This window comes from Oreochromis niloticus, linkage group LG2, assembly GCF_001858045.2.
Source record: "Oreochromis niloticus isolate F11D_XX linkage group LG2, O_niloticus_UMD_NMBU, whole genome shotgun sequence".
Classification (NCBI taxonomy): Eukaryota; Metazoa; Chordata; class Actinopteri; order Cichliformes; family Cichlidae; genus Oreochromis; species Oreochromis niloticus.
In genome coordinates, this window is record NC_031966.2 from 24,415,175 (window position 1) to 24,431,639 (window position 16,465).

Here is a 16,465-nt window from a genome sequence, read left to right on the forward strand (position 1 = left end):
CTACTAAAACTATCAGGCAACAAGAGTAACCAGTGATCTGAAGATTTTTCCCTGCAAAAGAAGTTATTATTGTTTGTTTAATGTCAGACTCCTTATGTGTATGAGTTGTTGTTACATTGTTGTATTTACATCTTTTACACTACTGAACAAACGTCTTGAGCCACCCCTCATCCTTATACTGTATGTTGCTAGGAAAATGGGAAATTAGTGCAGTGATTTATTGAAACGTGAAAACGTGCATGGAAATACAGTCAATCAGACAAAAACAGAGTTTTTACAATTCTTATGAGCTTGAAAGTCAAAATTTGGAATGACGAGCTGTATTTTTCAACACAGACTGAACTCTTTTAGTCAAGCTTTCTTGTAATTTCTTTAAGTGGTCTTCAGAAATAGTTTTCCAGACGTCTTAAAGGACAAACAAAGCTCTCATTTGGATGTTGTTCGGTTCGCTGTCAAGATGATCCCACACTGCTTCAGTAATGTTGAGGTCAATCCATGACTGATAGTTGTACTATTGTGTTTTGGGTCATTGTCATGCTGCTACAGATTGAGAATCACCTTGGTGGTACAAAAATCAAAATATATACTTTGATCTTGGATAGAATCAAAGAAATGAAAACAATTTGATTTTTTTTTTTGTTACAGGCTGTTAAGAAAAACTGCCTAAAGACAAAAAAATGTTCCTCTGAAGCTAAATATGAAACAATAACGGTTTGCTCCTCTAGACTTCTGCACAGCACTTTCATCTGTGGTAACTTCTCAAAAAAGTACTGTGGCATATAAATGGTATCACTCAGCCGGCAACAGATACTTCAAGTGCTTCATTTAATAAAACTCAACATTTAATTTATTATCTGCTGAAAACTGTTCAATTTTACAGTGTAAACAGGGAGGGGAAAAATTTATTCCATTGCAGTGTTTTGTACAAAGTGGTGGTTTAACAATAGAAGATACCATCTGTCCATAACACAATGCATAAACAAACAGTCCTAGTAAGGCACCCAAGAAAAATGCAGCTATCAATAAATACTTATGCTGTGGTGTTGCTGGAAGACATGACAATGTGGGAACAACATCTTTGGCTCATAAAAATCATCCAAATCATTATCTGAAGAATTCTAAAGAACTTGCACTTTAATACTTCAGGTCAAAACTTAAACTTTCCCTTAAACTGAAGAACAAATCCATTCACTAGTGTACTTTCCCTTTTCAAAATTGATGCTTATTATAAATGTTGAGAGAGTGAAAAGCACATGATTACCAACTATTTCTCATGCTAATGATAGAGTAATTAGAAAGCAGTACATTATCTTTGAAAAAAAATAGCATGGGGATACAAAATATGTGTTTTATATATGATATGGTATAGTGGTAAATTAACGTATAGGGAGTCATTCTACCGGTGCAAAAATAACAGTACAGCATTCATCATTCATTGATCATTGTGCAAGTTAATTAAACCATTTCATAGCGAAAGGGAACCAAAGGTCGAGTACCGTTGTTAAGACAGGGTCGTTCTGATTCATAGACACATAAATTAACTTTGCTGGTAACCCTGAATAAACCGCTGGCTGATCATATAGGGTTTGAGGCATTTATTATAGATGCGAAGGAGAAAGGGCTGAGTTTGTAACCATCTCCACTGTAGAACTTGTTCTGAAACTCCACCCTGTAAAAGAGACGGGCATAAGTCAATCTCCAACAACAAACAGAAACCTCAGAGCACGTATCATACTCTTATTCTACAGTGGACTTTTTTTTGGTAATAGTCTGGTTTGTTGTTCCTAAAGGTTAAGTCAATCTTTTCTCCAGCACCACCATCCTGAGAAAACTACTGCATTAATGCTACATACTGTAGGTGGTGTATCCTACAGTCAAATTCAACTTTGCATGCAGGGTTATTGCCAGAGGCAGCTGTAAAGTCTGCTTAGAACAGTCTTTGCCTTCACTGCATCTGTCACACAACAGACAGCAAATAGAGTGCAATGTTTACACCAGCATGTAACAAAAACATGTGACCATGGATTGCTGGCTTAATTGCACAGACACATAAAACCTGACACACACTCTGAAATAAAAAATAAATAAAAAAGTGGTTCCGGATCTTTCCCAGTGCAATCATACAGCCTATCTCCTTTAAAAAAAATCTTAGTTAACCAAAGCTATTTTCCCCCTTTGTCTCAACCCTTCTGTCACTCTCACCAGTGCAGACGGAGCGCATGCAAGAAAGCTGAGAGCCCCTCCATGACCAGAAGGATGCAGACTGTCAGCACAGCGAAGAAGGCGAAAATCACAAAGAGGACTACAGCTCCCACGTAACCCTGCCACGTCAGCCCCTTACGCATGACCATCTCCCACAGCACCTCTGACAGCTCTGTGGAGACACAAGTGAGTCACTGTTAGAGAATCACAGCTGGCTGGAAAACAACAACATGAGTGTGTATAACTAGAAAAATAAAATAGATTAAAAAAAAAGAAGAAAAGTATGAGTAAGTTTTGTTTAAAAGAGGAAGTCGTGTGTGTGTGTGCATCATGTGAGTATGAAGATAAGCATTGTGTTTGTATGTGCAGTGCCACTGACGTGCGTGTGCCAGGCTGAGAGCCCAGAGTCGGAGGTAGGAGGCTGTGTTGGAGATGCAGCCCAAGCAGTACTCGATGGTGTGGATGGCCTGATGCATGAACACATCTGCGACATCAAACTCCTACAGACAGCACAACAAAAAACCCCAAAAAACCCAAAAGGAGTTAATCAGGATGTATTAAAACAGGTAAACTAATCTAGTTACTCTAGCTTCACCCTCACCTCTTCTACTAGCGGCCTTCCTTCTACTTCCCCCTGATGAACATTGATGGAGCCTTCATCAGACACCAGTGGACGCCTGTCTTCATCCAGATGCTGCAGAGAATTAAAGATCAGTCAGAAAAGTAAATGCAGCTACATAAAAGGAATTAAAATTCAACCAAACGCAGACTCACGACTCGACGTCGTCTTCTCTTGAACATAATGTATTCAAACGTGGGCTTCCCAAGGAGGAGGAATGGCACAGAACACAGAGCCAGTATCACCAGGACCTTCTGCACTATAGCCTGCACAGAGTTACAGAGAAGAGGTTATCCTCATTTGACCGTTAGTTTATTCAGTTCAGGGCTTGCATGTATTTATCTACTTAATGAATGCAGCATTTTTGTTATTCAAAAAACAAAACGGAGACACAACTACATCACTGTTGCTTGATAATGCAGTTAAAGTGCTGATTACTATATTTGGAAAGTCCCTTATTGTGTTCATGTGCTTGTAATAGATGTGGCATCTGGGGTTTGACCTGCCAAAGCAGTGCTGCATTTACATGCTAGACTTTCACAAAATAAAACCCACAAACAACCACTGAAAGATGTAAATATGGTAACAACATACATAAAGACTATCATTCAGTTTATAATAAGATTTCATGATAACTACTGCTCAGTGTGACCAACACACACATGTTTGGGAAGTGGGAAGCTAAGAAAATGCATAAAGCAAACCCGATATGTTCCCTTTAGTGAAGCTCACAAACGACGCACACACCTGTCCTCGATAAAGTGGAGGGTTGTCAGGGTTTTCCGTAAACAGGAACATGTCTATGAAGTGGATCAGTATGCTGGGAGCACTTTTGGACTGAGAAGGAGCGTAAGCAACCCACTTATAGACCACCATGAACACCAGGTAGCCAAACAGAAACAGCATGAAGAAAAGCTCTGGGATCAGCACAAAAATCAAACTGCTGAACTTGCGAAAGTGCCTGTAGAAAAAAAAAAAAACAAAAAAAACAACAACAACAACAACCAGGGAGAAACGAGGATAAGAACACGAGGTTGTGAAGGCAGCACAGAGCTAATCTGAAACAGACAAAACAGGTGTGCAAGCAAAACACATGCAACAAAAGGGTAAACATTACTTACCAGTAGTTGAAGAATGACAAGCAGACTCCAAAAGTCATGTGAATAATGCCGATGATGACTGACATCTTCATCTTGTAAGAGTTTAGGAATGTTAGTTTGTTGTTGGCCATCCCCCAGACCTGACGACAACATCAGAGAGAATAACTGGAGTTACAATCAAGACACATGTATACATATTTATGTGCATGTTTGATTGGAAGACGATGAATATGATGGGCACACCGGGTCAATGCCAAATGGATAGGGGCTTGTGAAAACGCCAGGTACAGCAGGATCCATGGATAAGTACTGGCTCCCTGCCAGCACCGATGAACTGAAAGAGATCACACGAAGGTAAAAAGTGTGTCGAAAATGGAGTAAACAGCAAGTAAGTATTACTTATTATATTATTGTTTATGATTTATTTGACCTGTATTTTTTGTGTACTAAAAACTCAATAAACACATTGTTGCAAAAAAAGCAAATAAGTTTCCAGGGTGAATATACGAAAATGTTCTTACTTCCATATGTTTTTTTCAAACATTGGGCCGACGTGCCAGGCCGAGCTGAAGGTGGCGAGCCCTTTGCTGAAGCACTCGTTGTAAATGGCTCCCGTGTAGATGGAGAACAGTCCCATCAGCAGAATCAAATACCTTCCACCGAACATCATCCTCCAGATCTGACACACAAAGCGGTCAAGGACATGTTTTAGTACATTATAATTATTTGAATTTTTTACATTTAAACATAAATGGGAAGCTGTGTGACCAAAAACAGAATGCAATGATTTGGAAATTTGTTAATACGCCCACATTTTATTTACACAGAAAACAAATATTAAATGTCAAATATTTAACAGCTGGAGGAACAATGTGCAACAGCATCTTAGTCAAAGGCATATGCACTTTTTAGAGCAACAAATGCTCCTGTCCAGTTGACGTATTCGAATATGTCAGTAAGATAACGCTAAACCATGTAGTGTCTGAAGAGGGGATGCTGCACAGCGGGAAACATGGCCGTGGCCTAAATCTTTTGAGTCATCTTGTTGCCATGTTTTGTTTTGTTTTCCTTAAAATGGTACATGCTTTCAGTTTAAACAGTTAACATGTTTTCTATGTCATACTGTGAATCAAATATAGGTTTCTGAGAATTGCAAATGAATGCATTTTGTTATTTAGGTTCTATGACATTTTTGGAATTGAGGTCACAGAAACATTGCTACTTTTGCTCTTATTTTTCTCTTCGGTGATTTTCATGTTGGTCAACCTGTAAGCTGGAGGCATGTCTGTGCATGCAAATTTCAAACCACATGCAAAATTTACTGGTACTGGCGGATTCCTTGGCTCACGCAGATTATGAAAGCATACTGGAATTTCAGTACATTTTTTGGGGCATCCGTGAAACAAGAAGTGAGTTCATTTGGTTATTAGTCAGTGTGGTGAGCAGGTCCTGTGGAACAGAGGAACAATCTAAATGTGGTCTGTTGTATTACTGATGCTGCTTGGTCTGAAATAAAGTTGCCTTTAAGTTAGACATTTTGTTAAATACAGAGTGTCTACTCTTCTAAGTTACCTCATTGTTGTTGTTTCTAAGTTTGGGATCTTTTTCCTCGAGGACCATCCAGAGAGCAGTCAGAGTCATCAGTAAACCGTGGCCCACGTCCCCAAACATTACCGCAAACAGGAAGGGGAATGTAATTATGGTGAACAATGCTGCAGGGGCATTGAGAGACAAGATTTAGCCAAAGACAAATACCTGAAAGACTTCACTTTGAACACATTTCATGAGGAAATCATTTGTCATCTAATGACGCACCTGGATTGACCTCACGGTAGGCGGCCACTCCGTAGGCATCTACAATGTTCTGGAAACCTGCTGTGAAGGAGTTGAGGGGAAACAGAGTAGGTGGAGGTGTAGAGCAAGGCAAGCGGTTGTAGAAAGAATCAACCCCACTGCCGCTTTTCCTCTGAGGTTGGAGAACAGGGTGGGATAAAAAACAGGAAATTAGGCGATTTACTCATCGGTGCTTTTTACAGCTCTATGTTTCTGCTCATCTGTTGTCTCACCCCTCCCTCTCTCAGCGCACACTGCAGTTCAGGCAGCTTGGCGGTGGGACACCAGGCCTCAGCGATCAGGCATTTGTCAGTGACAGAGGGGCTGCAGAGATTCAGTACCGACTGGATTGCCTTGCACTTCTGGACTCGCACCTTCCACTGGGGCAGAACAGCCACCGCTTTCATCAGCAGCTGCTGCAAGAAGCTTTCGGTCTGTGACAAAACCTGAAGTCGCAGAAGGAAACAAAAAAAGAGGCGTGATGAATGTTCTAGAAGCACTGTAATATAATATCCTATGCAGAAACTATAAAACCAGACATTACAGTCTTTTAATTATTTTGATGCCAATATGTAGTATCAAAAACCAAAAGAAAATCACTCACTGATTTGATGTCTTCAATTCTCCCTTGAAGTCCCTGGAGAACCTCCTCTCTCTCGGCAGAGCTCTCGGGGTATGCAAATGTCTCAGTGCGGAAGCTGCGAGGAGGGAAAATCCAAAGAAATTCAAGTTAAAAACATAGGTGCAGCTTCAGAATCTCAAAAACAAAAAACAAACAAAAAAAAATCCCCACCAATCGCAGATCTTCTTGACTTTCTGTCCAATCTGATCTCCCCAGAAGGAAATGAGGAACACGGTCCATTGCACCATTTCCCCCTGCAAATGGAGAAAGAGCAAACTGCTGTGGTAAAACACCTGGAATGAAACTCACATCAGAAACTCTCTGCGATCCCCTCTCCTTTTCTCTTACCGTGTCAGGGTGCTCAAGTCGATCCTCCATTTCTCTAAAATCCACGATAATGTAACCGCGACACGCCCGCCATAACAGTCGCTCGAACGAGGGCACCTTCCAGGGGTGGACCACTCCTGCCACAAAACTGAGGGAGAGGAAAACTGTTATATAGAGAGGAAAAAGACAACATTTTACTCTTTAACATTTAATTGACACCTACCTGAGTCGGACATCTTGGCGGTTATCAAACAGACCTTGGGTCTCCGCTGCAGGTGGTACCTGTGAGAACAAGACAAAGGAGAACATTCTTTTTTAGTTTTCCTCACAACAACAATTACAGAAAATTGTGCAGAAATGGAGTTTTTCACCACGTGTGACGCCGTGAGAGAGTGAGTTCTGGTCAGGACTCCTCGGTACTGACAGAGCTGCGTCAGCTGAGCTCTAAGGCTGTCTCTGTTCCTGGACACCTAGTAGGAAACATAAACGATATTTCATCAATCCCAAAAATCTTTATCTCGTGGTGCACTAAGCAGAAAAAAGACCCTCCTCAGGCTCCATTTCGGCGCTCACCTCCTTGAGCTCTCTGGCGAGCCTCTCGCTCTCCTCCTCTATGGTGATGAGCTCACGGGGCTGAGGGGCTGAAGGCATCGGACACGGAGGAGGGAGTGGACCCTTTGAGGGTGACGATAGGGAGCGATTTATCTCCTGCTCCAAGAAGTCTGGAGGGTGGAAAGGGTGGATAATGAATCATGGAAAATAAAGAAGATGAATGGAAAGAGGAGCCTTATGAGTCAGTACTCACGGAAAGTCTTCTCGAGATCCTCGCATCGTCTGACCTCGCTGACAAATTTCCTCTGAAAGGAGTTCACATTGGGGTTTAACTGAAAGCAGAAAGCAGAGAATAAGGATACTGAGCGGGTCTACATGACTTACACCAAAACCCATGATGCAGTCTGTTGCAGGTTAACAATTGCACTGGACTCCATGAACTGCACCAAGAAGAAGAAAACTGCATAAAGGGTTTAATAGACTCACGTCTCTGAACTCAACCAGGCCCAGCTCTCCCAGCTCGCTGACACAATTATAGGCCGAGCCGGACTGAAGAAAGAGCTGCACCAGGCACACCTCCTCGCTGCGAAATATGGAGCCCATATCTGTACAACACCAAAGAAAACAACTTTACACACACACACCGTCCTCTGAATACAGCTGAGTGAAAGTACTGCAGCATATAAAGAGGAGTATGAATTTTAAAAAAATGGCAGACAATGGTGTTAACAGATGGCATCTACTTTCAGTTAGAGAGATCAAAACTACTCAGTGCAGAAGTATCTAAGTGGAAACTGAAGAAAGAGGAAGCACCAAGTCCTCCTGACCAGATGATCAGGTGGGGTTTCCACTATTGCACACACATGTGTCTGCCAAAATTAGCACAGGGGCTCTTTTTTTAGTTAAATAAAATAATCAAAGATGTACATATATATGAAACAGCATTACTATATTGTAGAAAGGCACAATAAGGTGCATTATTATTGCTTTCCCCTAGCTACATAGAAAGCAGTTTTGTACAAGCGCTCTACAGTAAACCCCACCTTTATGATGGTTACAGTGTTTGATCTTTTGTTAAAAAGCTTACAGCGCTGTATCATTTTTCAAAGCATTTCTTTAGACTGTTGTTTGTGGTGCTCGCACTATATTCAGACTAACCTCACTCATTTGGAGGGCTGAGCAGTGAATTGGATCTAACAGTTTCTTCATTAACTGAGCGTGATGAGTGTCATGAAGGTGGGAAAGCGACCACTAAGAATATATACAAAATTACTTATATCATAAAATAGACGTAACATGAAGGAAGCGTGGCTTCAGACTATAACTGTAAAAAGATCCATGCTGTTAAGGAAAAAGCATTTGACCTCGCCTCTTCTTCGATCTATCGACTATTGTCTCTGCTTCTCAGCTTTTGTTGCCTGGGGCAAAGTTTCGTTTTCTCTATAATCGCTAGCACACAACTCCAGTGAAGGAAAAGCCGAAACACTGGAGCGTTAACGCATAAATATAAGCCACATTTAAGAAAAGTAACAGAAGGGCTTGGTGTGTCTCGGCCACAACTATAGGAGATAAACCCGCTTGATAAAAACACAGATTTGAGCTGAATGTCGGAAACCTCACCTGTCTGCCTCTTTACCTCCGCTGCAGTCCGACCTGGTGTCTGTCAGGCAGTCTGGTACCGAGGGGGACGGACTGACCCGGGACTGCTAACCTGGACAAAGCAGACGCGTTTACGAGACTTGGGGTAGAAGTTCTCTGGCTCCGCACTTCCTGTTTGTGAGAGTCACGTTACTGCAGGAGGCACGTGATAGTTACCGTTTGAATCTCGCTCCACCGCGAGAGGTCGAGATTTTAGGCTCTTTAATGGCGGTAACGAGTCCAATAAGTGGATGTTTTTCTTTGTTTTTTTTAATTAGATTTTTAGTCTGACAGGAAATCAGAAGCTTATTATTAATATTTCACGGTTTGATATTAGAGTTAAGCATATCTGGAGAAGCTGGTTTGGCCGTGTACAGTCATCTGGAAACCACAGTCACGTGCGTTTGATAAACCCAGACGTGCTCTGTTTTTTTCCTCTCCTAACTTTATTAACTACATACAAACCAAGGCCAGAACCATAATTTGTAGCATGTGATGTCTCCAAAAAAGACATGCTAAAGTTAGGGACAATATTCAAAGTAAAAGTCAACCAGTATTTAAAGTTGTTTTTAATTCAGTTCTGTTACATTTAAAGAAACTGAAAAATAGTTCCTTTCTTAGTAGTTTCATTATTATGCAGCAGGCAAAGGAAGAATGTAGAAGTTCACAACAGTGAACACTTAAAGTTCAACTGAGATGTTGTGTAGGATTTGTGTAGAAATCACAGCCTCTAAGCATACAGATATGTATCATAGGCGTGAAAACCATGGCCATTTTGGGCTTTTGATTTCTTCGAGCTATTCTTTCTCTAGGGTGCAAAGATTGTACAGCATAGATCTTTAATGGTTTAAAAAACAAGAATTCAGTCCACATGTTTTAATTTATTGTGGATTTCCTCTAATCCACACAGGATCGAGTCTTTTCATTAATTGGTGCTGAAGGTTCTACTGTGTCTTTTAACTTGAAAAGACCAACACATGTTAACTTCTTGTTCATGTGATCATGAGTCACTGCAACAGGTAATTCCTCTTTGCCAGCATAAAAGGGATTTGTTGTGTAAATGTGTCACTACTTAAAACTGTCACTGTCAGATAAGAGGAAATTGGTTAGAATGAAACTGCTGGAACACCAGCATCACTGTCCACAGTGAAGTGTTTTACGTCATGATGGACTGAAGATGCCAGTCAAAAAAAGGGGGTCCTGATCCAAAATCAAAACCTTCAAGCTCAACTGAAATTTGCAGCTTCCCACAAGAACAAGCCAAATGCCTTTAAAACCCATCTATGCCAGGAAACCAACCAGTTTAAATGAACTACCACTTATGTCAAGAATAGTCGTCAAATAGCCAGCTAGAATTATGCCAAAAGCTTGTTGATGGATACCTAGATTGCCTGCTCAAGGCAAGCCCTTCTAAGGAAACATTTAACCAAATATCAGTGTAAGAAGTTAAAAGAGAGGGTAAAAAAATAAATTTAAAAAAAAAATCCAATCCTCCTTGTATGTAAACCGGTGACCACAACTGTATCAAAAATAAAGATCATTTTCATTGTCTGGTATAAAGCTCAAACATCAAGAAAGCAATGAGTAAAATGCATTTTGATTCAAAAGGAACTTTATATTTTGGATGTATCTTGTAAAGACAAAGCAAGCATTCTAGCTGAGGACCCCACGGTGACAGACACTCGTATGGCAATACAAAAGATATTTTATTTAATTGTAAAAGGGCAGATGTGCAACAGGTAAAACAGCAGGTAATAAGAAATACACAACTGGGGGGAAAACAAAAGACAAAAATGTTTAAATGGAATCAATAAAACAGGATATGAAATGTGGCGAAAGTTTTTCACAGAAGTACATCAATTTCCTACACCTGTTGATCTCACTGTACATGACTGTAGATGTATCTTATCTTACCCTAACGACACTATAATGAAGCTGGTCTACATTAAGAAGCAATTATAGTTTCCAAATGACCCCCCTCCCTTTCATACATACACAAAAAAAGAAAATACTACAGTAAAATCATAATTGCTGGCAAACAGGAAAGGAACTTAAAGGCTTTTCATGTCATTTTCCATCACTTGTATTTCAAACACATAAAGCCAACAAACATGTCGCACTAACCATGCTGCTTCAAATTGCTGACAATCTCACAGATTTCTTCACTGGATATGAGGACTAACTCACTAAAAAAGATGCAAAGTTAGCACAGATTTCTTTTTTTCATCTTTTTCTGATAATGTGTCGGAGGTAGCGGCAGCTCTGACACAGACTGTTCTCGTCTTAGTTGCCCTCCTCCCCTCATCTTGAATTTCTGCTTTTCTACAAACTGTAAAATTTGAGGCTTCTGTCCATTGCTGTAGACGTCAGGAACCGGGCATTCTCTCCAAAGGCCACCCCAGTCACCAATCCTGTATGGTCTATGGTTGAAAAGAAAAAGATCAGGGGTAAATGTCACATGCATACTAGTTGAAAATCTCAAAAGACATTTGACATTTCTTTTGTCTTCATACCGGTGAAGTTGAGGACCTCAGACCACTGCTTGCAGATGTAGACACGGATGTCAGACCCTCCTACAGCCAGGTAGGTACCACTCTGATCAAACACAAGGGACTTCACCTGAAACAAAAAATGAACGGATTAGGCTCAGAAGAAAACCTAAAATGAGTTGGACAACTTCAAAGCTGGTCTACAGTGAAACACTGGAGTTCAGCTTAGTAAAAATAAAGAGAACACAGTGGAAAAACTGCTAATCTGGTTCTTTCTGAAGTTAAAGCAATCCACCTACCAGCACCCTGACAATTATACATGCAACTTTTCATCCACAGCCATTTATCTCTGGGTGCAATGACAGCCTAGAGGTGATGCTAAAACTATTTCTCAAACAGTTAAAAAAAAAATCCTTTAAAAAGGAGAAATCCCAAATTTCTTACCTCATAGTTGTTGTCCAGAGTAATGGTCTTGAAGTTCTTCAGCTTCCTCAAATCCCACAGTTTCAGAGAGCTGTCCTGGGCACCTGGAGCAAACAAGGATAATTATGTTTATTTTTTTTTCCTATAGGCACACCATTTTTATTCTTATAAGGCTGAAGACACTGATAAATCTCCCAAACTATGCAAGTCATTGATGCACTAGTCACTTTTGATACTCTAAAGAAAATGTTCATGCAGCTCTACAAGTTTGTGCACATTAAAGACTGACGGCTAAACTGCGCAAAAAATGCTATCAAGTCAGTCTCACCTGTGGCCAGATAGTATCCGTTCTCAGAGAAAGCAATGGAGGTGACAGGTCCAGAGTGACCTGGGAAGTTGGCCACGTTGGTGCGCTCCTTCAGATCCCAAATCTTAATCTGGGAGTCCGCAGTACCAGTGCCAAAAATGAGACCATCAGGGTGGAACTGAGCGCATGTGAGAGCTGAGGGGTGCAATCAGATACATTATGCCTGGAAGAGGACTGTTATTATGACTATCAAATGCATTAAGCAAGCAAAGAGAAACTTACCACAGCCAGCACTTTCATCAGTAACTTTGGTGAGGACTCTGCCCGTCTGGATATCAGAAAAGGCCCAGTACTGCAGGATAAAAGTAATAAGAGTTAGAGCGGTGAAGCAGTTTAACGGCAAAAAGCTCGATCATTCAGTGATTAAAGTTCAAGGCCTGTCGGTAATTTCGAGCACGCACCTGATCCTCAGAGGAGCTGAGCAGGTAGTCTCCAGTAGCATGAAGAGAGAGACCAGTGACGCCTGCCTCGTGAGCACGCACCACCTGCACACAGTTGCCCCCGGTGACAGACCACACACGGATGGTGGTGTCTGGAGAGGCGGAGAAGACCACGGACTAGAGGAGAAAAGACGGCAAGCGAGTGAGGAACAACAGATTAAAGGAACGATTGTGTTTGTCATCATTCCATTAAAATTCTTCAGGAGCTTTGGGTGCAAGTTTGCATGTAGGATCTCAGAGGACAAGTTACCTGAGATGGGTGGTAAATGACAGAGGTAACCTTCTTGGTGTGACCCTTAAGCGTTGCCACGATCTGCTCTTCGTTCTTGTCAAACACCACCACGTTCTTATCAGCTCCACCTGGGAGATAGAACAGGTTTAATATCAGATTCTTTGTCTGGCATCCCAGCAAATGAAATACAGAATGAAAGATTGATTCAGTGTACCGGTGAGCACTTTGTTGGTGTCTGAGGGACACAGATCCAGAGACAGAATACCAGGCACACTGGCACTATGAAGACCCTGAAGGCAACATAGGAGAGAACGGTGATAAATTGGATTGCTCGGTGAAACAGATGCATCCTCGTGATCCTGCATAATCAATACTTACAGCATGAGAGGCCACTTGGCGGTATTTGCCGAGATCCTCGGCTCTAACCAGATCCTCTGGGACAGTTTTGCCTCTCTGTAGAGAACCACAGTAAAGCAATTAAATGAGAGCGAGGGTAAATTATGCACAAACAGAGCTTGTGGCAAAATAAGTAAAACAAGTGTTTGCACATTAGCAGCTAAATAAAAGAGAAATTTAATACCTTCTTTCTCTCTGTAGTGAGGATAGTAGCCTTGTCTTGGAGCTGCAAATAGAAAAAAAACATTTAAAAACATCAAGCTCAAGAAAAGCACTTTATAACCAAAGAAATTATTACAAACGGTCATAATGGTAAAAAAGTAATCAATCAAAAAAAATATATCAATATTACCTTCTGGATGATTTCTGGAGTCATTCCCACTTGTTCACTAATCTCCATAGGCTCTCCACCAGCACCCTGGTGTAAAAAAAAGGCAGAATTAAATATTTTTTAAAGGCATGATGTGACAGTCTGATCGTTGTCTTATCAGCTGAAACTAAAGCCCAGCTACTCACTGCTGCAGCTGGCTGAGAGGCGGGCACTGCCTGAGGGGCAACCAATCCGGCCTGGGGTTTGAGCGTAGCAAGAGCTGTGGAAAGAAGAAATCGACTCATTAAAATAAATAAAATACACACACAATATCAATGAATCCAGGTTCATTTGGACCCGATGATCACATTAAAGCCATTTCTACACGTTTCATAACTGTGCGGACACCCAAACTGCTGTCAACCCACCTTCTCTTGCAGCTGTGACCTCTTTGGTGAGTCGAGCGATGACTCTGCAGGCGGCATCGTGCTGATAGAGGGCGTGTGAAAGTTCTTGGCGAGTAGTCTGCAGCTGCTGCCGCAAGGTGAAGCTATGAAGCATTACAGCATCCTAGAACAGAAATGAAAAGTGAGAAAGGAGCACAAACAGACACAAATTGACATGTTTTAATTACTTTGGTTCTACCAGCATTTTGCAGTCAAGATTTAAAAAACAAAAACAAAAACAAAAAATCCCACCATATACTGGTTTGTTTGAAATATATCTTAAGAAAATTTATTAAACTCACTGGAATATAACTTTACACCCATGTGTTTAAATTAAATAAGGAAGATAACAAGATGGAACTCGCTTTTTTGGTCTCAGCTAAAGAATTAAAGTTATTTAAATGAATGTACCAAACAAACATTTTTCATGAATTCAAACTAATTCAAAAGACCCAAGGTTTGTCACAAAACTTTGCAATTCAAGAAAGAAAAGGGGCCAATCTTCTATTAGATTCTTTTTTTGCAGCACAGATTAGATCAAAAATATGCTGTTGTAACCCATCATATAAATGCACAATTAGAAAAAACAAACAAACAAAAAACAAAAATTCAAAACAAGAGTCCTGTTGTTAAAAACTACTGGAGAGGGATAAATGGTTGCCTGTAACACACTTTTAATTGTTAAACTATCCAACACCCTACAGATCTGATTTGAGTTCTACACATTTATAACTAATTTATGTTGATTAGTAGCTGACTCCCTACTTGTTTAAAATGTTCCTAAATGTTGTGTGTATTTGTAATGTGTTGTTGATGTAGTGTTAAACATTAATAAGAAAAATCAATTTAAAAACAAAATGATACATACAATAGATACAGTATAAAGTGCTCTGTTCTTTGCTATCTCAGAGTTTACAGGACTTACCCATTCATCTTGAAGGGACTTGAGAATGGCAGGAATACTGGTTGCCGATGGTGCCTTTGGTCTAATAGGATGAGCCACTAAAAGACAGGAAACCTCTTCAGTAATTCATCGAGGCTTATTTGCAATGAGATTTGAGTATTTAAGGGCATATGCCACACTGATTTTCTTTTCATATATAAATCTAGATCATTTCCTATGGTTCTATGAATATCACAAAGAATAGCTCATGAGCACCTATCCAACTTCACAAAGTCTCACCCTTGAAGGCCACACGATTAAAACTAAAACTTATTTAACAAACAGCAAATGAGATAAATCGGTTTTTGATGATGAATATAATATTCTACTTTTGTGTAAGTTCTTTTAAAAAAAGTTTATTTGTTTGGGAGGTTTTATTTTTCGCTTCACCTGAATTCTTCAGGATTTGTTTTATATGATTCATAAGATACAATACAATGCAACACGTCTGCAAACTTCAGCCTACGAAACCAAAGCCGAGCATCATTCCACTGATAACGACCTCTCTGACGGAAGTAGCATTACTCTGCATGAACTTTATTAAGGTCTACTGCCTCTTAGAAAACACCCAGAAACCCACCTTTGATGTCTACGAGCTGCTCCTCGGACAGCGGCTGTCCGTTCATCGGGTCCGTCCCATTCTCTGCGATGTACTTCTCGATCAGCCTGCGCTCAAACACCTGGTTGGACACCGGAGAGACGCACGGGTGCTCTGGCACTTCGTTGGAAACTGTAATAGAGTTCAGTTCCGGCTTTTTTAACAACACATAACTCCCAGCAATTTAAAAAAAACACACACAATTAAAAAAGAGAGATCGATGAACTATATCAAAGCAGAAGGCGGTACTGCATGGCCGCTAACGCTAGCTAAATCAGCTAGCAGCATTAGCGCGGTACCGAGCTAACCGGCCTCCGTCATATCAATGAATTCAGCTTCACCTACTTGCACAAACCAAAGCCATGTTCCAGGCGGAGTCCTAAAAGTCTCGTGTTAAATGTGATTTATGCTCGCGCTGTACTTTAAAGTTGTTGCAGCTAAGGTAGACTTTACTTCTGTTTGGAAGTAGCACGCTGTCCTTTCATTGCCGCTACAACGAACACTCTTCTTCTACGCTTTGAGTTAGCTTCAATGTCCCAAACTCTGCCACCTACCGTCACTGCGCCGAGGAGAACATTTGACCACTTTCCAGCTTCCTAAATATATGTGTATCTATCTATCTATATATATATATATATATATATATATATATATATATATATATATATATATATATATACACACACACACACACACATATATATATATATGTATACACACACGCATAGGTGGAAAGTGGTCAATCGTTAGTTTATTGATTATTGCTTTATTGATCAGGTACAAGGAGTTTTTGCACTCAGTGTACATAACAGAGTAGCCAACAGACAGACAGAGAAACAACATGACACCAACACGGCACAGACAATAATACATTTATAGCGTACTCATAGAGCAAAGTTGCAGAGTGCAAATCTGTTGGAATAAATAA

General features: G+C 40.5%; 2 protein-coding genes across 3 annotated transcripts; both read right to left on the bottom strand.

Annotated features, from left to right (window-relative positions):
- Positions 1-811: 811 nt before the first annotated feature.
- On the bottom strand, positions 812-9,087 carry tcirg1b (T cell immune regulator 1, ATPase H+ transporting V0 subunit a3b). 2 transcript variants are annotated; one of them, XM_005467683.4, is made up of 21 exons: positions 8,876-9,087; positions 7,742-7,860; positions 7,509-7,587; positions 7,277-7,425; positions 7,075-7,173; positions 6,927-6,985; positions 6,725-6,851; positions 6,548-6,630; positions 6,359-6,452; positions 5,988-6,200; positions 5,737-5,887; positions 5,494-5,633; positions 4,443-4,600; positions 4,165-4,255; positions 3,943-4,061; positions 3,569-3,782; positions 2,977-3,087; positions 2,804-2,896; positions 2,582-2,702; positions 2,203-2,374; positions 812-1,669 (listed from the first exon to the last, which is right to left on the bottom strand). In XM_005467683.4, the coding sequence occupies exons 2-21, from the start codon at positions 7,856-7,858 to the stop codon at positions 1,576-1,578; spliced, it is 2,484 nt and encodes an 827-aa protein (XP_005467740.1). In that variant the 5' UTR covers positions 7,859-7,860; positions 8,876-9,087; the 3' UTR covers positions 812-1,575. The 2 variants fall into 2 exon arrangements, with proteins under 2 accessions (XP_005467740.1, XP_005467741.1); XM_005467684.4 differs by having other exon boundaries at positions 7,078-7,173; positions 8,876-9,086.
- Positions 9,088-10,578: 1,491 nt separating this feature from the next.
- prpf19 (pre-mRNA processing factor 19) lies at positions 10,579-16,083 on the bottom strand. The gene is made up of 16 exons (XM_003444727.4): positions 15,883-16,083; positions 15,520-15,669; positions 14,922-14,998; positions 13,979-14,120; positions 13,757-13,830; positions 13,593-13,658; positions 13,425-13,466; positions 13,223-13,297; positions 13,059-13,134; positions 12,863-12,972; positions 12,574-12,729; positions 12,395-12,464; positions 12,134-12,307; positions 11,827-11,909; positions 11,407-11,512; positions 10,579-11,313 (listed from the first exon to the last, which is right to left on the bottom strand). The coding sequence occupies exons 1-16, from the start codon at positions 15,899-15,901 to the stop codon at positions 11,216-11,218; spliced, it is 1,518 nt and encodes a 505-aa protein (XP_003444775.1). The 5' UTR covers positions 15,902-16,083; the 3' UTR covers positions 10,579-11,215.
- Between the last annotated feature and the right edge of the window lie 382 nt (positions 16,084-16,465).